The sequence below is a fragment of the Magnolia sinica genome, chromosome 1, assembly GCF_029962835.1.
Source record: "Magnolia sinica isolate HGM2019 chromosome 1, MsV1, whole genome shotgun sequence".
Classification (NCBI taxonomy): Eukaryota; Viridiplantae; Streptophyta; class Magnoliopsida; order Magnoliales; family Magnoliaceae; genus Magnolia; species Magnolia sinica.
The window spans coordinates 13705037-13732665 of NC_080573.1; the positions used below are offsets into that span (position 1 = coordinate 13705037).

The 27629-nt window shown below is 40.5% G+C and overlaps 2 protein-coding genes across 2 annotated transcripts; one reads left to right on the forward strand and one right to left on the reverse strand.

Annotated features, from left to right (window-relative positions):
• The first annotated feature begins 288 nt into the window (after positions 1-288).
• Positions 289-1971, forward strand: LOC131240480 (tryptamine hydroxycinnamoyltransferase 2-like). The gene has a single exon (XM_058238740.1). The coding sequence runs from the start codon at positions 320-322 to the stop codon at positions 1628-1630; it is 1311 nt and encodes a 436-aa protein (XP_058094723.1). The 5' UTR covers positions 289-319; the 3' UTR covers positions 1631-1971.
• A 6363-nt stretch (positions 1972-8334) lies between these two features.
• LOC131244045 (uncharacterized) lies at positions 8335-9562 on the reverse strand. Its single transcript, XM_058243715.1, has 2 exons — positions 9479-9562; positions 8335-8667 (listed from the first exon to the last, which is right to left on the reverse strand). Exons 1-2 carry the CDS (start codon positions 9560-9562, stop codon positions 8335-8337), a joined length of 417 nt encoding a protein of 138 aa, XP_058099698.1.
• Between the last annotated feature and the right edge of the window lie 18067 nt (positions 9563-27629).

Below are 27629 nucleotides of genomic sequence, written 5' to 3' on the forward strand. Positions count from 1 at the left end.
AGCACCCGCCATTGGCTGGTGGTAGGGGGAGTAGCCAATCCTTCACTTTCTCAGCTTTTGAAAAAGAAGATAACTTCTTATTCACTCCAGGGCTGTACTACTTCTGAACCAAAGACAGAGGCATTTTAGTCCAAAACAATATTCAAAAGTTGTCAGAAGGTAACTCTTGGGATATATGGAGTGCTGTAGCTTTCTAGGTAATTTCCCAAACTATGAGGTTAGTACGGCCAAAGTCCCTGTATAAAACCCATGGTAGAATAGCTCATCTTCACCTCAGTAAAGAAAACAAAGAATCCTCTCTTTGTGAAGCTTTACTGCAATGGCTGTAGAAATACTCAGCACCACCACCTTGAAACCTTCTCCATCTCCACCGTTCAATCCCCTCCACAATACCCACATCCCCCTCACCATCTTCGACAAAGCCGCCTTCAATCTTCACGTCCCAATCATCTATGCTTTCAGACCGCCCATGCCAACAAACGATGAGATGAAAGCAGGCCTCGCTAAAGCTCTAACCTACTTTCCACACCTTGCTGGGAGACTATCGATAGATGAACAACACCACCCTTGTTTTGTTCTTAACAATGCAGGGATCCGTTTGATCGAGACCCAGATAGAGATGACACTGATCGAACGATTCCCACTCGACCCATCGACCGATCTTAGGAAATTGCATCCGACATTTGATGGTGTTGATGAGTTGCTACAAATCCAACTTAACCGTTTCTCGTGTGGCGGTCTTGTGATCGGCCTAACAGCCCATCATCGTGTAGCTGATGGACAATCTATGAGCTCTTTCTTCCTTGCATGGGCTAAATTAGTCTGTGGCCTTGATGTGGACCCACTTCCTTATCATGATCGAGCAGCCATTTCAGTCCCAAGGAATCCACCAAGGTGCGATTTCAATCACCAGGCTGTGGAATTTAGAGAAAATACTACTCTGGCCGTGTCCCCCACTTCCAACTCGGTCTGTTTATCATACATAGAGAATTTGGTTGTCCATTTCTCTGGTGAATTCATAGCCAGGCTCAAGACACATGTTAATCCAGGCCATCAATACAGCACTTTCGAGTGTCTCATGGCCCACCTGTGGAAGAAGATCACGTTGGCACGTGGACTGCAGGATGATGAGCTGACTCAAGTGAGGGTGGCTGTGAATGGCCGAGCTCGTATTAAGCCGACGGTCCCGATGCAGTATTTTGGTAACTTGGTGTTATGGGCCTACCCAAAATTGAGAGTGGGGGAGTTGTTGAGTGGGACCCACGCATCTGCTGCGAAGGTGATCCATGATGCAGTAGCTCGGATCAACGATGCATATTTCAAGTCTTTTATCGATTTTGGTGAGGTTTGGAAGAGAGGAGAAGGAAGGGAGGAGATGGCTGCAGCTGCTCCTTGCAGTGGTAACTCGTTGTGTCCGGATCTGGAAGTGGATAGTTGGCTGAGATTTCAGTTCCATGATCTTGATTTTGGTGGAGGTGGGCCATGTGCTTTTCTACCACCTAACTTGCCTGTAGAGGGATTGCTGATATTCATACCTTCATGCAAAGAGAAGGGCGGGATCGATGTCTTCATGGCTCTTTTGCCTCATCACGTGGACCATTTCAAACAGATTTGCCATTGTCTGGATTAGCTAGGGGCGGTTACTAGTGCCAATGTTTTACACGAGTGTGAGATCCAAACCGCTCATGAGACAGCCAGTCGCCACCATGTAGGTATGCCTGTTCAAAAGCTCGGCCAGTCCGCTCATTGATGCAGCACACGCGTACATTAAATATGAAGCCTTGGCTTATTACTTTTGCCATCCATGTGCAGAAAAAGGTACCGCCCGCATGATGAACGGCTTAGATCTCACACATATGTGTCACCTTGGCAAGTGCGAGCAGAGTATTGTACTGATAGCTGATTTTCTTTCTGTTTGATGTGTTCATGAGATGAATAAAATTTGATTTGTGACATTAAATCTTTATTAGAATAGTTAATATTTCAAGATAGATAAGTTTTTCTTTTTCGTAGATTCCAATAATTAAGTCATTCTTAATCTCTAAGCATGTCTGATTTTTAAGAGTATTTTCATCTAAAAAATCAGTTGAAAAAGAATTGATTCAAATTTGTGGACCCACCATGATGTAGGTGAGATATTCAAGCGGTTTACTGCAACATTTTAGCATGTGGGCTTAAAAATGAGGTAGATGTAAAACAAAGTAGCCCATACCCAAAGAAACGGTGGAACTAAAACTTTTACCTTCGAAATGATTTTTTTTTCTTTCCTTTTTAAGGCTTATTTGTCATCTAACTTGTTCATAGAAGTCAGGGGGAAATGGATAACGCCAAAATACAAATGTTAGATTGATCCAAGACTTACAGGCCCTCAAAAAGTTTTTAAGAGTCAGCCTTCAAATCCCACAATTTCCTGTCATGTGGTTCCCTTGACTTGTTAATCCGCTTCATTTTTGGGCTCATGCCTTGAAATGAGCTAGCAGAGCTGGATGAACAACATGGATAAGATATATGCATCACAACGTGCCTTATATGAAATTTGCATTCCACGTTGATTTGAGCATTAAAAATGATAGCGCAACTCTACCTTGAGAATGGTGTTGGAATTTTGGTGGGAAATAATTAATTCATATTTCTAGATGTTTATGACAGTGAAGTAGAAAACAAACAAGCCCTATATATATACAGGAAGAAAAATAACAAATTACCTTCGACATACGATAAACTTAAAGAGCCACATGTGTCTACATCCATATCACGGTTCTAGAATAAAAAATTCCTCCTTTCACCATTAATCTAATGAATATTTAAAAACATAAATAAATATATATAATAAATATATTTGCTTTCTAAAATAATTTTTTTATTTTTTAAATGTATTCTTTATTATAAAAACACAACATGGGAAGCAAAATCCTCTACACCAACGGCTATTTCATAGCATGTAAAACACCCAAGCTCTGTGGGACCCACTGTATTTTACAGGTGACATCCATTCCGTCCAATAGGTTTGCCTCCTCCTAATCACCATACATGTAAAAGGTGTCTCATCCACACTTGCCAAGACCAACCTAAAATCAAGGTTTCTGGACTGCATCTTCGTCCCCTTTGCACTGCTCCCTGGTGTGGCCCACCTGAGTTGTTAGTCAGGTGTATGTCAGTGTCAGGACCTAACAGTTTAGCACACCTGAGTTGTCAATCAGAGGATCTTTGCATGAGGATCTAACTTACAGGTCACCGATCTGCATGTCCCTAGTCACCCGACTTTGTGGGCCCACCATGATGTATGTGTTTTATTCGTGCCATCCATCATTTTTTATGGATCATTTTTAGGCACGAACCTAAAAATAAGGCAGATCCAAAGCTTAAGTGAGCCACACCATACTTCCCCTTGGTGTGGTCCACTTGATCTTTGGATCCTGGAAAAATGGATGGACGGCGTGGATAAAACATCTACATCATGATGGACCCCACAGAAGTTGGGATCATAAGGGATATCCCTGGTGACCGGGTTTCCCACTCGGATTGGATCCAGCAGATGGGTGCGGCCCTGAATGTGGGCCTTACCTCGATGTATATGTTGTATATCCGTGCCGTCCATCAGTTTTTTCAGCTCATTTTAGGGCATGGTCCCAAAAATGAAGTAGATAATAATCTCAGGCGGACCACACCATAGGAAACGGTGGTTATTGAATGCCTCATTAAAAACTTCTGAGGGTCCACCATAATGGTTATTTTCCATCCAACCTGTTGATTAGGACACACCGACCAGGATGAAGGGAAAACACAAATAGCATCTATCTAAAACTTTTGTGGGCCACCAGAGGTTTCTAATCGTGGGAATTCAATCCCTACTATGTGGCCCACCTGAGATCGTATTTGCTTCTTTTTTTGGACCATGCCCTAAAAATGATCTGGAAAAACTGATGGACGGCATGGATATACAACACATACATCGAGGTAGGCCCTATGGTCAGGGAAACATCCACCTGGGTGGACCCGGGTTGCACCTAATCCGTGTTCCACTCAGACAACATGGTGGGGCCACAGAGCTCCGGTCTTATACCAACTGTATACAACGGATGTTGTAGCCCGTGCCGATCCTATGGATGGTATGGATGATCGGTAAGAGTGGCAATGGGTGGGGACCAGGCCTGGACCCACCAGCTTAGCCCGGTCAGGCTTTTGCCTTGCATGCATGGCCTGCTCAAATTTCTAACCAGACTGGGACCCGACTTTATATCTACATTTACTATATCCTGCAAATAGGTCATTTCAATCTTAGGTTATGCAACCTATTCATCTTGAATGTAGACAATTCGTTCCATATTAGATCTCTAAAATGTGTGGCCCAGTTGATTAATAGATAGATACATTCAAGTAAGAAATAGGGATTTTATCAATTTTCGGTCCAGACAGGCTACTCTGGGCCGATGCGTTCGGCACGAACTTGGGCATGGACCTACTGTGTTAAACTCAGGCCTTGGATCTTAATCATCAATACAGGCCAGGGCCTAGCCCACCCATCCCATTTGAGCTTGGGCGCTGCTTGTATGTGATGAAAGCAGATCAGTCCGCTTTAGCAAGCGACATGAACAATCCCAGTGAAAGTCCAGCTCATTTTCAGGAGAGTTTGGGCTGAGAATAGAGGCCCATAGGCTTGTAAATAGGTCTGGCCGGCCCTGTTGAAAATTTTCATTTTACAAAGCCCGCGCCTGTGACATTTCCAGCCTTAGGGCCCATGGCATAGTTGGGCCTGGACTGTGCCGCTTAAATCATTGGCCGTACCTGAAGACTACTTGCCACCGTAACTAGGTCTATAATCATAAGTAGACTTAGCCCATTTATATCTAATCCCTCGGGGTCTGTCTGGGCGCAGTGGGATTAGAAAGGATTAGGCGGGATGGGATTCATCTGGTCCCGTGCCAATTCCACTCCACGTTTGGGAAGAATGTAAAAGCTCGGAATTACATTAAATGGAATTGCATTGGGTTTTGTGCCAATTTCACTCAATGTTTGGAAAGTTGTGTAGGTCCCACCATGATGTGTGGGCTATATCCACACCGTCCACCCATTTATCGAGATTATTTTAGAGCATGGGCCAAAAAATCAGGTAAATCTAAAGCTCAAGTGGACCCCACCATAGAAAGCAATGGGAATTGAATATTTACCGTTGAAAACTTCTTTGGGGCCACATAAGTTTTGGTTCTATCTCATTTTAGGCCCATGCCATAAAATGAGGTTACAAAACAAATGAACGGTTTAGATATAACACATGTATGTTATTCTAAGTAACTTCAAGTGATAGTGGGCATATCCATTCAATCCACCGTCATATTATCAAGAAAGCATGACATTAATTTTATCCCATGGCAACAGGGGACAATCCCTGCCACAGGTAATAATTCTGTTTTCTGAATCCCATCCCACCTAATCCCTTCTAATCCCACTGCCCAAACAGACCCTTGAGTTTTTGCACAGGCCTGGCCAAAGGGCTTGAACCGTAGGGGTGAATCTCGGCTGGGTTGCCTGACCTCAAGAGGACCCAACAACCCCACCTATATTCCAACATGAGGTGCCCAACATAGAACCCTCTATGGTCAGCCAAACCCGACCCAACCCAATCTAACCCAATTCAAATACATGTGATTATTCCAACCTGAATCCAATCCACTTTAATCTAGTGACCCCATGCGCGCGCGCACACAGATACACACACACACGCGCGCGCGCGGAAACGCTCACCTGCAAACCAGTTCGTACGTACTACGTGCGAACTTTTTTGAGAACCCATCCTACGTGATGTGGATCCAAAATCTGAACCGTTCATGTGAAGCAACACCTCGTTAAACCCCCGGGCCCAAGTTTTACTTTGATCTAAAACTTTGATGGCCCTTGAAAAATGAAAACATTTTCCTCCCTTGATTTGCATTGCTCTTTGCTATGGCCCAACAGAATTTTAGATCAGTGTGAAAATTTGTCACATAGGGTTTCATAGAATTCCGCATCACATGGACCGTTCAGATTAGACACCCATGACATGTGTGCAAAGGTGCGCACTTGCGTAGGTGCGCAGGGGAGCATGACTATATATATATATATATATATATATATATATATAGAGAGAGAGAGAGAGAGAGAGAGAGAGAGAGAGAGAGAGAGAGAGAGAGAGAGTATTGCACGTGACATCTATCCTGTCCATCAGGTTTGCCTCATATTTACGGTTCGTATGAAAAGTGATACTCATCCACATTTGGAAGCAATAGAAAGGATTGAATTAATCTAGATATCATATCATTCCGTCCCATCCATATATGTTATGGGATTTCAGGTGGATTTCAAAATCTACTACATATGTGGGCCCCACATTTTCATATGTGTTTTATCCGCATGGTCCATCCATATGCAACTAAGTTGTATATCCATACGGGTGACTGGCATTAGTAGTGAAATTTGGTTAATTGTCCACCAAATGTAAGTAATTTGATCCCAAAGGTAGGATTGGATGGTCAAAATACCATAGCATCTTCAAACATGCAATCAATGTATAATAATGGTATTCATTCCATCTAATGCAATTCCATATCATTTAATCTGGCATTCCAAATAGGATAGTTTTTGGATTAGGATGAATTTTGGATTGCCTTTGATCCGGTAAGATTCACCGAATATGAACAGCATGCATGCTTGGCACCAAACACAAACTTATGGTTGGGGTCCACTTCGCACTGTTCCTTGGACTGGCCCACCTGAGTTGTTAGTGTCAAGCCCAAACAATGTGGCACACCTAAGTTGTCAATTAGGAAGATCTTCGTATCAGGATCTAACGTATATGGATGGACCTGATTTACGAAGTAAATGCCCCTCAGATGCCGATTGCCAACCCGGTCACATATCTGCATGACCCTGGTGACCCAACTTTGTGGAGCCCACCATCATGTCTATGTTTTATTTATGCAGTCCATCATTTATGCTGGATTATTTTAGGGCATTGAGTTAAAAAGTAATGGGGCAAATCTGAAGTTGATAACCGATTACTTAACTAAATGGGTAGAAGCAAAACTTATGTTGGGAATAAATTATTAAAAAATTATTGAATTTATCAATACTCATATAATTCATTGGTTTGAAATTACTGAATCAATTACTATGGACCAATGAGTAGTATTTTCATTTAAGCAGGTCAAGGCAATGGTTGATCAATATAAAATTAGGTTGATGCATTCATCACCTTACTTTGCTCAGGCCAACGACCACGCTGAGGCTAGTAACAATGTCATCAAGAATATTTTACACAAAATTATTGATGAGAATCTTAGACAATGACATATTAAATTGTTAGAAGCTCTTTGAACATATCACAACTTATTTTGGACAAGCATAAAGATGAGTCCATTTAGACTCATGTATGGACATGATACTATATTACCATTTGAAGTGATTGTGTCATCAGTACGGGTAGCCTATCAGTCTAACTTAACCCGAGCCGAGTTCACAAAGGCTATGCTAATTAAACTCGATGACTTAAACAAAATTCGGCTAAAGGCCTTAAATTCCATTATAACAAACAAGTCCAAAGTCGCTCGAGCGTATAATAAAAAAATAAAAAAAGAATGTTTTCAGTAAAAGCGATATAGTTGTGAAGGAATTAAGTCTAAAGTTAACTTTTAGCCAAAGTTGCTAGGGAACCAAGGCCAAAGTTAGCTTTTAGCCATCGTTGCCAAGGAACCAAGGTTAAAGGTTAGATTTTATTATTTTTATTCGTAAAATTAAATCCTTATTTTTTCAAAGCCATTAACATTATTAAGGTTGATTTAGGCTTTGTTTTTATTGCCTAATATCAGTTCATCTTTCCATAGGCAAACTTGTATCTAACTAGATTTCTTTTTTAGGTTTTTTTTTGGAGAAATCGGTGTTTTTTTTTCATTACTTCACAAAATTACAACCCTTCGGGTGGGCCCAGCAAAAAGAGTGGGCCCCACCTATTATGAGACATGGACAGGACATTCTGTTTACCGCTATACAACAATAAACCTATGCAGACTCAGTTACTTCTCTCACTGCACCTAGACTCACCCGATCAAGGAAGAGCAACCCCCTAATGGACGTGGGGAGATTAGCAAAACAATCAATAACTCCAGACTCTTGCACCTCGCTTCCCCAGCGAGTTAATCCATTAGCCGGGTTGTTACCTTCACGGTGGATGAAATTGAGGGAGATGTTACCTCTAGTCATGATATCCTGAATCCTAGAGACCCAAGGTCTCCCTTGTCACAAGGGAGAGGATCTGCCAACAAGAAGATCGATAACCAGCTTCGAATCCGATTCAAGCACAATCTACCGGAAACCTCTGTTGAGAGACAACATGAACCCGTCATAAGCTACTCTCATCTCCGCATTGTTATTGGATCCCTTCCCATAGCCAGTAAAGAAACCGAAAAGGAACATCCCCTTATCATTTCTCACCAGGCCTCCTCCACTTGACATCCCTGGGTTGTTTCTGGCGGAGCCGTCGATGTTAAGCTTAACCCAGTTGCTGGGAGGCCTAACCCAATGAATGATTTCCACACGAGTATTGCTATACGGAGGGGCAGGCAAGCCCAAGCTCTCCCAGATTTGGGACCTCCCATAAGATCCTGTCTTGGACTTTCTCTCTGAATCGGACAGATCCTTCAACCAAAACTAGATATGGGCGAGGCAGGCCACAAAATGCACCTGTTGATTATCATGTCTGATAGCATTTCTTGCTCACCAAATTTCTCAAAAAATCAGACCAGGGATTGATTTGCGGATGGTGGATGTACGGAACTCTCCCATTAGCAGTGACTATCCACCATTGGCTAACCCTTTCCACCACCGACTGATTATGTAAAAAGGAGATCCCAAGTAGCCCGCCAACGTGGGCCCAAATCTGACTAGCAAGCTTACCATAGAGGAAAAGATGTTGAATGGATTCTGAGCTTGGCCCCTGGATATTGCCTTCGCTACAACACAAACACCTTGACGCCAAGCAAATTACTTTCGCCTGAACTCTCTCATCCATAGCCACTGCATGTTGCAGAACCTTCCACAAAAAGAGGGAAATTTTCGGTGGGAGATTACCATTCCACACCCACTCCGACCAGCTCCTAGTAGGGCAGGATGTCCTGCAATCCGCCCATGCTGACTTTAGGGAGAAAGAGCCTAACGACTCAAGAGGCCAAAAGCAGGCATCGGTTTCAGCAGAGGTGAAAAAACCTCCCTAGAAAATGAAATCCAGCGCATCTTGAGACAAGAAGGAGAGGACGAAGGAAGGAGGCAGCGGCCCCATTGGGCCCAAGAAATCTCTTATTGCCATCGACAGAAGATCGGTTGGGACTGGCCTGATCGTTTGCTGCAGAAGGGGACCCAAACTGGTCCAATTATCTGACCACAGGTTTCTCTCGCCAGCGCCCACATTCCACTGAACAATATTATCTAACCTGGGTATCATTCGTCTAACCTTGATCCACAGAGGAGACCCCATAGCAGAAGATGAAGGATCTGCATGCACGGAGGCAATCTCCGAGCCATCTTTGGAATGCATGGCTAGACCTAAAGGCCATTAGAATCCCCAAATTTTACTGCCCAGGCCGTCGTCATTCTCATTGCATCCAACACTTCCTGTAGCTTCCTAATGCCCAGACCACCCTCCTCAGGCGGCCTTATAATAGAGTTCCAGGCAATCCATAGGAACTTCCTTCTACTGTCCACCTAGCCCTAGAAAAATTCTGAGAAACAGGATTCCAGCTTGGCGAGAGCGGTCATTTTTAGCTATAATATTTAGTTGTAATCAAAATCTATACTTATACACTGGATTTGTTCTCTATCTAATACCACGCAGTTCTTTAAAGATATATATTTTTATTATTGCTCATAATGATCGATTATGAGTTTTTTCTTTTATTTAATTGCACCGATATTTTGAAAGTCTTTTCTTATTGAAGGCACAAAGCATCTCATCTTCGGAGGAAGAACCCTACCCTCCGATTATCACCTGATCATTATAAATTTATACAAATGGTTGAGTAAGCAATCGATCTTATTAAAATTTGGTCATATATGTTCATATTAGATATACCTGCTTATTTCATTCCTTAGGTCGAAGTTGACCTATTTGGATCAAGCCACTTTATCAATTTTGGCACACTCATGCATATTACATGTAAAAGAAAACAAACCAGACTGCCAACAAATCTCAAGCGCAGTAGTTTAAGTTGAGGAGGGTACATTCATTTATTTAGATTTGAATTTAAAAGTAATTAAAAAAAAAAAAACAAAAAAAAAACTTCGGGTGTGAATGACTTTAGGTGCATGGCCCGTCCATATACAATAATAAAATAATAATTTACATAACGTGCTTGGAATTCGAGCTTTAAATAACCCTATTCATATTCAGTTACTCAAATTTCAAAACTTGACATAAAAGTCCAAAATTAACTAAGGATGAATGATTCTAACCAATTCAGACGGTGCAAAGAAGATTTTCAATAGTTGATGTTACACTTGGTAAATCACGGGTCAAGATGATCCTTTTTAATGTGACCATTGAATGGTAGGCTATCCACCCGATCCGGTTTGGCATAATGAATCCACCTGACTGTATCAACCCCATGAGGTCGAGTAAAAAAACAATGGTCCCAGCCATGTCCTGGCGCCCATGTGTAGAAATCAGCTAATGCACATGCCCACTACATATGTCACCCTGGCACACAGGGAAAATATCCAAGCCATCCAACATGTAGACCTCACTGCACACATGGCCCCACCGCTGACTTTGCATGGAAGCTGATTGCATGTGAGCCACATACCACCACCACCACCTCAATGGTGTGTAAATGTCACAAAGTTCTGTGGGCCCTGCAATGATGTATGTGTTATATCCACACCGTCCATCCATCTTGAGAGAATTTTAGAGCATAACTTAAAATTGAGGCAGATCCAAAGCTCAAGTGAACCACACTAAACAACGCAGTGGGGATTGAATGCCTACTATTGAAAAATTATCTAGCCATAGAAGTTTTGAATCTCTGATATTTGTTTTTTACCTTCATCCAGGTGTAAGCGACCTTATGAATAGGTTGGATGGTAAATAAATATCATGTTGGGTCATAGGAAGGTTTCAATGGTGATTATTATTGTATTGGCTCTTATGTGATGTGGTCTAACTTAAGGTTTGGATATGCCTCCCATGTCTTAAAATGATATGCAATAAAGTAGATAGAGGATGTGGATATGACATATACATTATTGTGGGCCCACAAAACTCGGCGACATCAACACACCACGGTTTCATAAGGAAAACGATGCCAGCCACTAGTAATGGACGGCAAAATGGATGCGCCAATACATCTATGACAAAAAACAAAAGGATCGATCATGGATATGGACTGTCCATGTCGTTCGTCCCACTTGTAGTTACCCATTCCATTCCAGAGTCACCAGTGGCCTATGAAATGAACGGTCCAGATCATGTAGACAAATATAGCCTGTTCGTGGATCTAACCTTCAATCTTGTGGGCCCCACGTATGTTTCTCACGAATCGTTTTAATCTCATGATCCTAGCCATATGATCATAGCCTAAAAAATGAATAGTCTTAGATCATTTATGAACAATTTCTTGAACATGATTTGAACCATTCATCTTGTGGGCCCAACTAATGATATCCTTGTTACTCTCAAGAACGAGTCTAGTCATCCATTCAATGAAAAAGTGGACAATTTAGATCATTTATGACAAAAGTATATTATTATAGATCTTGATATATATATATGTGTGTGTGTGTGTGTGTGTGTGTGTGTGGAAATGGTACTATACGGTCGAGCGTATGAAACCCTAACATACGGTCGAGCCGTGTCCCGTTTTCCATCGTTGGATGATAAATTTGAAAAATATACTACCTAGATAACAGCTTCTAATGAAAAGGAAACTGGCGAAACCGGTGGAGCATTTTACTCGTCCGCGAGGAAAGAGATCAAGCATTGGATTACATGGTGCAACCTTAGTGGTGTGTTGCCACTAGACCCACCATGATGAATGTGTTATATCCAGACCGTCCATCCATTTGCCAAGTTTATTTTAAGGCACATTCATGAAAATGAGGCAGATCGAATATTCGAGCGAACCACATCACAAGAAGCATTGGGGATTGAATGCTTATCATTGAAAACTGCTAGGCCTATAGAAGTTTCGAATCACGTTGATATTTGTTTTTTTCTCTTCATCTACTTTTGGATGACCCTATAGACAGGTAGGATTGCAAATAAACATCATGGTAGGCCTTAGGAAGGTTTTAAAGGTGGGTGTCACGGTGCCCCACTGCTTTCTGTGCTGAGATCCACTTGAGCTTTAGATCTTCATAATTTTCAAGCTCATGATCTAAATTGACCTCGCCAAATAAATGGACTGTGTGGATATAGCACATACATTATGGTGGAGCCCACAAAATTGGTGACGTCGTCGCAGTAACTAAGTCAGTGGTGCGTTGCACACCGCGCAAGCCGCTTATAGAAAGTAGGGGATCGGATTAGGTGTTGTCGGGTAACACCTTTGTTACACTTGCTGTGTGGAGCCTACTTTGATTATTTTTTTATATATCTATTCCCTCCATCCTTTTTATTATATATTCTTAGGACGTAATCCTAAAACTTATGCAGATTCAAATGTCAGGTGGACGACACCACTAGAAACAGTAATGAATGACTATTAAAAGCTTTTTATGGCAACAAAAGTTTTGGATTAATCTTATCTTTACATTTTCCCTTCATCCATGTCTGGTTGACCATATCAACGGGTTTGATGGAAACAAAACATTACAATGGACATTACTATGGACCTTAGGAAATTTTAATGGTAGGCATTCAATCACCACTATTTCTGATAATATAGTCCATCTAAGATTTAAGTCTTCTTCATTTCTGGACTCATGCCATAAAATGATCATGAAAAACAAATGAACATCATGGATATAAAATAAATGGATTAAGTTGGCCTAACAACTAGGGCCGCACTCTCAATGGTGAGGCTGGGGTTGCATATAATATGCTCCTACCGTGTCGAAGCAGAAAACATCGTGTGCCAGGGCGTGAATTTCCCGCGAAAGGGCAGGAAGTTCTTGTGAACTTAGGTGGGGCCATCGTGATGCTTGTAAGAAATCCACCCATTCATCCAATTTTATGAGCTCGTTCCAAGACATAAAAACAAAATTGATCCTGATCCAACACTCAAGTGGACCACACGAGAGGGAAAACCTGGGGAAAAGTACCTGCCGTTGAAACCTTCCTGGGTTTGAACTTGATGTTTACATGACATCCAAACTGTTTATGACGTCATTTCCATTGGGATGAACTAAAAACACAAAGAACTGAGCCTGATACAATTTTTTTGTGGACATATGAATATTTCAACCGTGACTGTTCAATCCCGTTGTTTCCTATTGTATGGCCCACTGGAGACTTGGATTCGGCTCATTTTTTGTTACAGAAACTAAAGCAAGGTTGCAAAAAGGATGGATAAGGTGGATTTATCACAAACATCATGGTGGTCCCACTTACTTCCCAACAAAGGAACTCAGGGCCAAAGGCTTTTGAGGAAATCTATGCCTGCCACGTGCAATGACCTCTGTGTTGTTGTGTTGCCATCGTGGCTCAACCATGATGTAAGTGTTATATTCACACTATCCTTTCATTTGGTGAGATTATTTTATGGCATTAGCCCAAACATAAGGCAGATTCAAATCTCAAGTGGACCACAATACAGAAAACAATGGAGATTGAGTGTCTACCATTGAAAATATTGAAAACTTCTTAGGGGCACAAAAGTTTTGGATCAAGCTGGTATTTGTTCTGTCCTTTCATCCAGGTCTGTGTGACAGTATAAACAAGTTGGATAACAAATAAATATCATGGCGCGTCCTAGGAAGTTTTCAATAGTGGTCATCATTGTCCTACTACCCTCTGTGGTGTGATTCATTTGAGAGTTGCATCTGCCTAATTTTTGATTTCATGATTTAAAATAATATCTCTAAAATAACAAGCGGTGTGGATATCACACTGACTCGAGAACTTTCCCAATAAATCGTACATGGGTAATGTTGGTTCCGTCGGTTTTACCTTAATTTGTTTGTGTAGCTGGCATGCATACAATATATTTTTCAAATTTATCATCCAATGAGGGAAAACAGGACACGACTCGACCGTATGTTAGGGTTTCATACGCTCAACCATATAGTACCATTTCCCTATATATATCTATATATATATATATATATATATATATATATATATAGAGAGAGAGAGAGAGAGAGAGAGAGAGAGAGAGTCATGCTCACCTACGCACGTGCTCACCTTTGCACACATATCATGGGTGTCTAATCTAAACGGTCCATATGATGCAGAATCCTATGAAACCCATTGTGACAAATTTTCACCCTAATCTAAAATTCTGGTGGGCCATAGCAAAGAGAAATGCAAATCAAGGGAGGAAACTGTTTTCATTTTTCATGGCCCATCAAAGTTTTAGATCAAAATAAAACTTGGGCTTGGAGGTTTCACAAGGTGCTGCCATAAACGATTGAGATTTTAGATCCACGTCACATATGATGGGTTCTCAAAAAAGTTCACACCAGTTCTGTGCGAACTGGTGCACAGGTGAGCATTTCCTTTTATATATATATATATATATATATTATCAATTAAGCTCCATTATCCTTATTCCTAGGGGTGTACATCGAGTTGAACCGAGTCGACTCGACTCGGCCACTAGCTGACCCCAGCTCGAACTCGGCTCAGCTCGGTCCTTGAGCCTGACTAGCCAACTTGGCTCGGTTCGGTTAGCAGCTCGGGCCAGTTCGAACCGAGTTCGCTTGTGCAACATTTTCACAAACACACGAACTGCACCTTTAAAATCTCACTATATGTAAAACAGTAGTGGTGGTTTACCAGTATTTTATCAAACACCTTCTAAGCAACATAAATATTAGGAAAAAAAAATTATATTTATTTCATATACATACCTTCCCTGCCACCAACTACACTTAGTTGAGTCATTTCATCAAACACTTGGTGAGTAACATCAATATCAAAGTAATCGGGTCATCGAACTGGTTCTTTCCGAGTTCGATTCAAGTTGGGTTCGATCCGAGTCAAGTCGAGCTGGGGTCAGCTCGAATTCAGTTCGAACTCATTTTCGAGCTTAAAAAATCAGCTCGACTTGGCTCGAACTCAGCTTCGAATTGAGTCGAATCGAGCTTTTTCGAGTTGAGTCAAGCGAGCTAACCGAGCTAGCACAGTTCGTGTACACCCTTATTCCTCACAAGAATTACTTTGGCATGTTGTCATTTAACGGCCAAAAATACATAATAATAATAATAATAATAATAATAATAGACAGCCTATTGTAAAAGACCATCTAATTCATGGACCTAGACCATCCACTAGAAAATAAATGGCCTTAGATCATTTATGAACAATTCCTTGAATATGGATTTGGACCATTTGTCTTGTGGGCCCCACTAGTAATATGATGGTTGGAAGCGGATTGCTTACTAATAAGAAAACTCAACCGGCCCAGAAACAATGATCCAATTAATCCATGTTGTGTACGAACATGTCTCGTCCACACCATTTATCCATTTTTTAAATATTATTTTAAACGTGAGCTAAAAATTAAATCATATTCAAAGCACAAGTTTGCCACACTACAGAAAATAACGGGGATAATGACGTCCTTGAAACCTTTCTAGGCTTCATAAGGTGGGGTCACATAACTTTGCGACATCAACACACCTATGAAGTTGGTGGTGTGTGTCACACTAACCAAATCCAGCCCCTGAAGTTTTCAATGATTGTATTCAATTCACATCTTTTCATATGGTGTGGTTCATTTGAATTTTGGATATACTTCAATTTTAGTCTCATGCCTTACAATAAGCTGATGAAAGTGATGGACGGCATCAATAAGATACATACCTCAGAGACATACTTCGTGGTGGGCAATCTTCTTCCATCCTCGTAAGACTGCGTGGTTGGTCACACACTGGTGTGCTGACGTCACCAGGTTCTATAGGCCCCACCCTAATGTATGTGTTATATCCACACCGTCCATCCATTTCATAATATCATTTGAAGGCATGGGCCCAAAAATGAAGCAGATCCAAAGCTCCTATAGACCACACAAAAATAGCAGCAGGAATTGAACGTCTACCATTAAAAACTTACTGAGGCCACAGAAGTTCTTGATCAAGCTGATACTGTGTTTTCCCTTCCCCATGTGGGCCGTGGGAATGTTTCAACGGTGGATGTCATTTTCTGAACTCCTGTCTTGGCCGCTGGTAAAAGTCAGTGCCGTGAGGAACAGGTCAAAGAACGCAGCCTTCCTTGAAAAACGAACAAAAGGGAAAATCTCAGTCTAACGGAAACGAAAAAAAAACCTTATACTCTGGCAGATATGTTGAATGATACGCATGCACTTATAATTTACATGAATAATCGCGTGCTGGAAAAAATCGAAATTTAAATTCAAATTAAACCGTCCAAATTATGTGTCCCAGTCCAGATGTTTTAGGAACAAAAATCAGCTAATTACCGGATTGGTGGACATTTATTGGACGGTTAATATCAAAATATCCACTAGTGACCACGAAGCAGAGGTTAGGATTGTTCGAGTAATGTGATTTTGGGCCCGTGATCTACGGACAATGACTTCCACAATTTAGCTGGGGTGAGTAAATCTAACGTATGCCACGTGTACAATTCTAAGTACCAGTGCAGAAAGCGTCGTAAGCAGACCTCTACTTCATGACGGACGCGGATTTCCTGCCAAAGCCTTACGCAGGGAACGCAGGTGGGACCCACTGTGATGTTTGTGAGAAATCCTACCCGTCCATCCGTTTTTTAAGTTCATTTTAGAACATAATAACAAAAATGAACCGTATTCAATGCTCAAGTGGTCCGAAAACGTGATAATTGAACGTCCACCGTTGAAATATTCGTTAGGCCACAGAATTTTTGAATCAGTTTAATATTTTATTTTTCCAGTTCATCCCAGTAGGAATGACGTTATTAACGGTATGGATTGCATGTAAACATCGCTATCTAACCAGGGAGGTTTTAACGGTAGGAATTTTCCTAGCTAATCTTTCCTTAAGTATGATCCATTTTGTCTTGGATCCTGCTCACTTTTCGTCTACTCTCCTCCAATGAGCTAAAAAAACGGATGGACGGAGTGGACTGCTTACAAACATCACAGTGGGCCCCACCTCAGTTTCCAGCGTAGAAACTTCCTGCGGAAGGCTTTCCAGGAAATCCGGCTCACTTCATGACGTAAACATCTCATCATTATCTTGACTGTTGACCTCATGAGCCACCTGTCATTCCCCAGCCCGACTTGGCTGCGACCCGGAACCTGCGTTGTAGGTGAGACCCTGACCGTAGGGCCCACAGCAATGAATTCATTGTATATCCATGCCGTCCCTTTGTTCTCAGGTTATTTTAGGATATGGTCCAAAAATGAAACAAATACAAATTTCTTCCGGACCACACACATGAAACAGTGGTCATTGAACACCAACCATTGAAAACTTGGTAGCGTCCATCGTAATGTTTATTGACCATCCAACCTGTTGATAAGGTTTTACAAACCTAGATGAAAGGAAAAAAAACAAATACGATTTTGATACAAAACTTTTGTGGCCCACAAAAGATATTTAACGGTAAATAACCACTGTTTTCTGTGTTGTGGTCCACTTGAAGTTTATATCTGTTTCCATTTTGGGGCCTTGGCCTAAAATAAGCTGAAAAAACAGGTAGACAGCGTGGATATGTAGTGCACATATCGAGGCGGAATCCTACGGTTCGGGTCGCAGCCAAGCTGCCTTCTCTACTCTCCATAAAAACTTTGACACGCGGATATTAGCCATTAAAAAAATAGCCTGTCATAAATGACCGTCTAAATCATGGACCTAGACCATCCATCTTCTGGGCCGCACCTATGCTTCCCAAGAATTATTTTAATCTTATTATCCTAGCCATATGCTCAGCAGCCTAGCAAATGGTCATAGATCATTTATGAACAATTAATTCCTTAGTTTTGGACCATTCAGCTCGTGGGCCCCACTAGTGATATCATTACTACTCCCAAAAACCACTTGGATTGACGAGTCTTAGTCATCCATTCAATGCCAAAAAAGTGGAAAAATAAAAATAAAAAAATTACAATTCAGATCATTTATGACAAAAACATCGTACTATGGATCTTGACTGTTGATCTTACGAACGGACCTCTAATTCCTCATACCTAGCAAGAATTACTCTGATATTTAGCATCCTTCAATGTCCAAAAAAATAAAAAAAGGTCCGTGTCATAAAAGAACATGTAATTCATGGACCTAGACTATTCATTCTCGTGGGCCCCCACCTTTTTTCTACCGCTCCTCTCTATATCACTTTGATCCTATGATCCTACCCATATGAACCATGGGCAAACAAAATGGATGGTCCGGATCATTTATGACAAGCATGTGATCATGATATTAGCTGAGAAACAATTCTTCTCTAAGAAGAAATTACAATAATTATTTCTAAAATTTTTATGGAGTGGAATATGTTAAGGCTTCAGGTGTGATACTGTAGGTGATAGAATGACAGCCGTTAAAAACTTCTTTGGGGCACAAAAGTTTTGGATCAAGCTAATGTTTGTTTTTATCCCTTCATCCAAGTATTATGGCCAAATCAATCAGTTGGATGTCAAATGAATATTACAGTGGGCTCTAGGAGGTCTTTAATGGTGGAAATTCAATCACTACTGTTTTCCTGTGGTGTGGTCCACCTGAGATTTAGATCTTCATTTTTTTTTTTTGCATTAAACCCTAAAATGATATGGAAAAATGGATGGACTGCTGCGTGGATAAAAGACATACTTCAAGGTGGGTCCACAGAACACCGACCGCTAGCCAATCCACGTCCAGGTGATAGCTAGTAACACCGGTTAGTTTTGTGCCTGGAAAAGCCAATGAGAAGGGGTCTTTGATGTCCTTAGGGCCTGTTTGGCCGGGCGAATCCCACTGAATTAGGAGGGATGGGATCAAAATTAAGGTAATTATCATGACTTCAGTGGATTGTTGGAAATTTCATGGGATGGACTAATCCCAGGACACGAACCGAGCTCCTGTTTGGGACTTCACATATATCCCGTGGGGCGTCTGCCATATCCCGGGATCACAGACGCCCGGCTCGTTTGGTTAGGCATGGAATTGCATGAATCCCTCAGTTTTCAGTACATCCACCCGTTTGGATGTAAGAAGACATCATAGGATTTGCGCCGATTTTGTCTATTCCCCCTGCTTCCAGCCAATGGCGTTGGTCGGTGCACTGTGGGCCCCATCATGAAATATGTGTTTCCCTTTAGCTGGGTCGTAGGAGGATTTCAAAAGTGGATCAAGCTGATCTTTGTTTTTTTCCCTTCAGCTGGGTCACTTACATGTAATCAACAGTACAGTGGGTCGTAGGAGGATTTCAACGGTGGATATCCAATCACTATTGCTTTCGTGTGGTATGGTCCAAAAGAGATTTATAGTCCAAACCGTCGAGATGTCCAGAAAAAAACCAATGGTCTGATTCAGCTGAAGTTCCGCACACAATGTCAAGATTGCCTAATCTGGACCATCCAATCTAAGTGCCGAATCCAAATTGGTTCGGAATGTCCGGCAAAAAACATGTGGTGTCCAAATATTTAGTAGACCACACCAAATGATTCCGTCCACATAAACAAAAACCCCCATCATCAATGTATCAGGTCCACATATCCAATGGGTCATACCAATTGACAATGGTTTGAGACAAAATTATCGACAATGTCAGTCAGTCGATAATATACAGGTGTGGAAGGTAATTGTCAGTCTCTGATCGTCCTCAAATCAACAAAACCATACAATCATAGATCAAAAAAATAATATTCATTCAGTTACACAACCTCAACAGCTAGAATTTAAAAACAATAAGGAGTGCAAAGAAAAGAATGACGATGACAACCAGAAGTGCACAGAATCTCTCCCCAAATGATGGGGCAGGATCATCAGTCATTGTAGGCCTATAAACCATGGCCCAGGTCGTCTGTTGGATAGACGAAGTTGACGAATGATGGATGTCAACCTCGTCTGAATATGCGGTGACATGAACCGCATGAGATTTTGTGGCAGGCATCTACTGTGCACTGGTCCCACCAAAGTAACTCTCCCAGCAGGAAACAGCTTCCCCCCAATTCTTGAATGCCCAGTGTCTCCCTCCACTGAATCCCTCGACCTCCAACCTAGCATCGTCCCACGTCAGATAAATGCTTGGTTAACGGCCCACGAGCACAACGTAGTACTTCTCTTTTGCCATCTGCATTGATATGTCCATTATTAGCATGAGATTCGTGTCTAGGAATAGGATCGCGCTTACAAATTATGCAAAATTGTCCTACGACAAATAAAAATACAATCAAAGGATCTGAATTTCAAATTTTTTTAGTACGTACCCTTTGTCCAAACGATGTGTGTGGCTCTATCTATAAAGTTGTGCACACAATCAGCATGTGGAACCACATATATTAAATATATTAAACCATAAAAGTAAAGTATTTCCACACCATTTAAATTAGTATATACTATATACCAATTGTATCAATACAAAAAAGTTATAAAAAAAATAAATAAATAAATAAAACATCATCAATGAATAGAAAAAGTTATTACATTCCCACAAAAAAAAAAGATCAAAAGAACGACAGACCACTCCCTGTCAGACCGACCCAACCCCTACATCACCAAAGTTATCGTGGAGTGTTTTCTTCAACCACTCAACGCACCTCTCAAGTCGGAGACTAACAAAAAACGATGTCAGCTTCTCGTCCCTACTCAACAGCTGACTAATTTCGATAAACTCTGAGTTGGTCAACCGTTACACCTCTTTCATAACATCAAGCACCTTACTTGTACGATTAACCTCTTTGCCTAGGCCAAAATCACGCATAGCCTCTGCAACAGTCTTAAGAGAAATGCCGAGTACATCGCAAGGATGAGGAGGCCACATACGTTTCTTTGATGCGGTCGCACCTCGACTACCATCAGAATCAGAAGTTCGAGTAGGAGTGTCACGGGATACGCGTCTTTCCATCAATGGAGTCTCTAACGAAAAATGTCCGCCTGACGAGTTCGTTATGTGGTCCTCTGAGAGGTCAATGGTATCATCAAGATCATCTTCCTGGTCTCTCCAAGCCTCATTGAGTCTCGTTGAATCCGAGGAGATGATGTGTCCATACTCGTACTTCCTTACACATATCATTCCGTGGCCTGATCGGATACGACAATAACCGCAAGGTCATCCATTCTATCGATTCTTTTCCCGCGGAGTCTTTCAGCACGCGGGTGAGACTGCAGTCGTAAAATATAATTGTAAATTAGAAAAAAAGTACATGTGATTTAAGGGTTTGTGAATGTGTTTTGTAAGAAAAACTTTTATAAATCATACCCAAAGTATTCCTCCCAGACCTCATCAGGGGCCGTGATCATCATGCGCTCATTATTCCATCCAAACCCACTTGCCGACAGCATGTCCTTCACGGCATTATATTCGCGCTTGTAATACTTCAGTCGGTTCTGCACATTCTGCTAGTTGACAGCTATGTCTGTATGCTTCGCGACCTCTTCAGCCGTTACTTGGTAGGCTTCCCTCTTGAAACCATTATCCGCCTTACATCCCAAAGTAACCTGTTCTAGCAGCGTGTCGAAAAGAACTTGATCCATTTCTCTAGTCCATTTGATTTTAGCGCTCGAGACAGGCTCAGTGAGGGACTTGACGGTCTTCTCACGTGGCGAACATAGAGTGGCACCACAGGTGTCCTAACCGGTGATTGCGTCGGTGTCGAAGTATCATTAGACCAGAAGTCTATCATGTCACCTACGCATGCAACACATGTCAAGTACATATAAAATTCATCTAATGTCAACCATTTTCGTGAGAAATTGAACATTCCTGATCAGAAATATATTTCATACTTTTGGGAAAACCATAATTTCATAGTCAAGTAATTAATATTACGAGCACCTAAGTATTGTCCAATTCGCATGGAAAATTGTAAATCATAAATAAAATTAATTTAACTATCTACTCCTACTGTTCTAGTGCGCATCTGCCCACATTCGAAAAGCAATATCATCCTGCACTCGAATTCAAGCATCCTTTTCTCGCTGAGTAACGCACAACAACCATTGTCTCTCGTCATTCATTGATACCTCATGTGGTGTTGGGTTACTCTCCCCTTTATCAAAAGATATGTCAGTGTCATATAGGTCTTGACGAGACTCATGTCCGGTTCGTATGAAATTGTGTAACACAACACGCTATAACAATTTTCACTTGTGTGTGTAACTCATACTGAATGGCCGTCTTCAATATGAAAAATCTGTCTTTCATTACACCAAAACAACGCTCGATTGCATTGCGCAATTGTGCATGTTGGTAATTAAACAGCTCCTTCATATTCGTAAGCGCTCTCCCGGTTCGATACTCCTATAAGTGGCATCGCACGCCCCAGTATGGAGCCAAAAAATCTGGTGAATGCGCGTATCCAATGCTAACAATATAATATTTCCCTACACAGTTGAATCAATGTTCCATTAAATGGACACTCGAAGATTTTACAAGTATTAAATAGATGGGTAATCTTTGAAAATCTAATTAGTACCATGTGGGACATGTAATGGATCATCTGTTCGGGTCAAAGCATTGTGTAGCGCCCTCGCATCCGAAGCTGAACCCTCCCAACCGGCTAATATGTATAGAAAATTTATGTCAAATGAACATGCCGCGAGTACATTTTGTGAGAGGAATCATTTCCGATTGCGGAAGCTCGCATGATCCGTTGCTTGGACCTGAGCAGGTATGTGTGTCTCGTCAATTGCACCGACACAATCCTAAATGCATTTCATCAAATTTCTTTTAGGGACGGACTTGTTAGTAAGGGTATGGGAATAACAATGTAGATATATATTGGCTATCAATGAAAATGATACTTGAAAGTATGGAGCCCAACCGATATTTGTTTGGATCTCGGAGGGTGTTTCTGATCCTGGCTGTTTAACGAACTCCGGGTATAATGATATAATGACATCTAATACACGGTTAAAGTGGCGGCTAACGGTTTTACCTGATCGAATAAATCTGTGCCCTATGACCCGATTGTAAACATTGTGGCCCACGGTGTGGAGGAACATAACCGCTTGTTCTTCTAAACTCACATTACGAGTATCGCGTAGATGTATCTTCTCGCGAAGTTTAGTACACAACTCAAAGAAAACATTTCAACTCATCCTGAGTTGAATTACACAATCCTCGTCTGTCGTCTGAATGATAGAGTTGATAAACCTCGCCCGCTCATCATCTCCGTGTCGTGCTAGTTGTCTAAACATGTATATGCGACAGTATTCCCGTACTGCTGCTATGCAAGCTATTATCGCTTGCATGACAACAGCCCGTTCCATCTCTTCTTCCTCATCATTATCCATTCCAAATCAAACTATGCACCTACACGTGTATCCAACGATCGGATGAAACGCTTACATCATGGTGGGCCCACACAGCCCTGCCCAGACAGGTTACTATGTCAATGAAATGACAACAAGTAAAGTGATTGGATCTTTATTTTAATCTTAATGGGTTCCAAATTTTCTCATAATGGGTTGTATGGCTCCGAGAGATTCGTAGAAGTAATTCTATTTGAAAGAAATTTTGTCTATTTGTCTATTAGCTGTTTTAATATTATGAGAGTGATTCTCATGATTCCAGACATTGTGTTTGGGTACGGAAAGTGATTCTCATGATTCTCATGCAATATCTCTCTCTTAATTTCATTGACGTTCAGATAATGTAGACAATCATGCAATTGCTGCATATGTTAAATCTACCAATGAAAAGCGGATCTTATCATGCGTTACATACCTGAATTTCAGATGAAAATAGGCCGTGTACGATGAATTTCTGAAAAACAGAGTACTAAATCCCTTAACCTAAACTTGTAGAAATATAACAGAAAATTAGGAAGAAACCGATTACAATGACATGTAAATATAACAGAATTATTTTTTCTAACAACAAACATGTGTAGGTCATGATATATAAAACACCCTATATCACAAAAGAATCACCAGACGCTAGCAATTCTGTTTACTACTCAATATCCAATGAGGGTAGAAAATAAAAGACAATAGGATAATCATGGAAATGATAGGATAATCATGTTTTAGAAAATAAAATCCATACATATTTGCTTTCTTGCCCAAATGCCCAATTGACAATGCACAATACTAAACAACTAGTAGATCTAAAGTTTAAAAAATGGGTCGCTCAACATTTCAAAAACTCAAGAAAAGGACATCCTAAGTATTTGAGTCAAATGGATAAAAATTTGAAGGGATTGCATTAACAAAGTAGAAGCTTCAGTTGTAGATAGAAGTTACATTTCCTTTCAGTGAAACTTATGCGATAAAAGATGCAGAAGTTGAATAAAACATTCTAGGGACAATAAATCACCAAATACTATGTAAATAATAGAATTCTAGTAAAGTCAATGTTAAGACAAAACAACACATGCTTATTGCCAAGTTTCGGTGAGCAGAGAAGATCCTTTAGAGGCTATCGATTATTGCCAAGTCGATTGGGCAGAGCAGAATGATAGATGCTTCAAGAATCAACATATGCTTCCAGATGAGGTGTTTAGGAGACCAAGATTGGACTCATAGCATGGGCCCTAAGTTTAAAGGCCTTTACGCATGTACTATAGCATTTTGTTTATTGCTTTAGGGAGTATTATCCAGCTTTTTGTAAGGATTTCTCATTCTCCTTTTAATAAAATGATTGTGGTCTTTCAAAAAAAACAATCTGTGAATGAGGCAATAACCATGGATATTTTTGAATGGTTAGGCAATTTATTAGAAAAACAAAAGAAGAAAAGAGCAATAAACAGGAAAAGAGATGAGAAGCAAGGAAAGCAATACTGATAGAGATCATATTGTATCACCAAAAAGCCATGTGACCAGAATTGTATTATGTATGACATTTTAACAGAAATACTTAGCAATAAAAATAAAACAAATCACAAATGATATTGTCTAATATTAGGTCATCATAAATTGGTTTTTTCTAAAGCTTTCCCAGCCTAGCTGAACAATGGAACACTGGTAAATAGAACCACAGTGATGGACTCAAATTTTCCCTCCACGGTCTAAATATGCATGTTGGTAGTTGGAATCAAAATAATAGATAAGTCTCCAAGGACTTTTTTATCATGTTAATGTACACAAGATGATTCTGCAAGCTCACTAGGGGTTTGCTTCTTTGAAAGAAAAAGGTTAAAGTGGAGTGAAGAGGATTCTCAGCGAGCCAAATCAAGAAAACATCACATCAGGAATTCGTTGGTGGTATTGAGGATAATTAAGATTTTCTTTCTCCATCTTAGCAAACTAGCAGAATCAAAATATCTTGGTTGCTTGCTGAAGATGAGAATTGGAGATAGGGATTGAGAACAACCCATGTATTGCTAAGAAAAATTATGCTGCTAGATTGAATGGCAAGTGTTAGAGAGAGAGAAAAAAGAAAACTAGTTATACAGAACAAGATAAATAAGTAATATGAAGTTCAGTAGCGCACACACACAAAGAAGGAAAAAAAAAATGCATCAAGTTCCATTTACCCACGGAAGAAAAGCTACAATGCTTAGTTGTGAGTCCTAGCTATGATTTAAGCAACCATTAATGGCACGCACAGAAAAGTGTCAACAACAGCAGTGCCTACTGCCTAGCACTCATCAATGTTCAAATTATCTCCGATATTATTTTTATTCACATATCAGAGATACCGATAACACTGGATGTAAATATAAATGAGCATACTGTACAACAACAATACCTTCCCTGTGGATGAAAAGTGCACAGCTGCAACAGCACTCAATCGGCAACTAAAGATTATATAGCAGCAATACCATTCCTTGGACATGAGCAAGATGTACAGCAGCAATTCCATTCACAGCATGGACACAAGAAAAAAGCAGTTCAATGGGCCATTCTAATCAGGCCCTTGATGCACCATAGTGTAACGGTGTAGCAATATGCATGATAACACCATGGATAACTCCATTCATAGCAACATGGATAATAGCAAGGACAACAGTATGGATAACAACATCGTGTACAGCATGGATAACTCCATGGATAACAGCATGGATAATAGCATGGGTAACTCCATGAATAACAACATAGATAAAAGCTTACATCCTGGCAGAAAATCAATATGAAAACTGAACTTCATTAATGAATTCGCAAGGAAAGAGTTTCAGACTTAGTGTAGAATTCCTCTAACAACAGAATATAGGAACTCTTGAGTACTATAACTTCCCAATACACTAAACCCAGAGTATGAGGATTGCAACAGGAAACAACCAAAACAAATAGAGGAATGTGAAGCATAATTGATAAATGTGGAGGTTAGGAGAGTGTTGCCACTAGGGTTTAAAAGAGTCACTAAAGAACAAGCCCACATTCGAGAACTCAAAAATAAAGCATTTTCTCTTCAAACAGATAAGCATCTCATTGTTTCATACATATGGCCTACAAATAGGCTTCTAAAACCGTATAAAGAGAGTTAACTTAAGTGTTTAACAAAGAAACCCAGGATTTCTAACTACATAACTTGCTTTCCAATGCAAAAAAGAAACAAAACAACATGGACATATCTAATCACAATGCAAATAAAAGAGCGATCAAAATAATAAATAATAATACCTAAAACCTGATTCTCAAGGCTAGTCCAAAAAAATAAAATTAAAAATCAATAGTCCATATAGAAAAGAGGAAAGGAATGGACAAACAGTTCATTTACTTGTATATACCTACATAATTATAGATAATCCATCTGCATAGAGCACCACATCTATATGCAGATGGATTAATGATAGCAAGCAGAACATTATGTTTTAATAAAAAAGAAGGCATCGACCAATAACAGAAGGACCACATTTACATGCAGATAATAAAATAGAGAGAGAGAGAGATTGTTGGAAAAACCATAATCCATAACTAAGGTGGGAAGCTGTAACGCCCCAGTTTTTGGAACCCGAGTATATGACTCATTCTCCAAAAACCCAAGTGTTAGCCTATAAAATTCAGTGTAAATTTGAACCGCTTATCATTACTCAGAGTTAACAGCAACGAAGATAGAGTAAACCATGGATTGTATTAAAGCATTTTAACCATAACAAAAATTCAAATGTAGCACCCATACAGGACTTATACAATCCCAAATGGCAAAGTTCATATAAGCGAAAACAGGAGTCTATCAACTAGTGGTGGAGCTCAATATGGGCTACAGGGACCCTATCTAGCTCCTCAGCTACCCGATCTACTCTAGCAACCCAGTGTACAACATCTGCTCGCCTTACACCTGCATCAACTGTTACGGTTTTGATAACGTCAATGACTATCGCAATGAGCAGCACCCTCTAAGATTGTGCACTCATCATTCATAATCAAATATAAATTGCAAGTCATGAAATTTGATATATTAAATATGACATTTCATAATC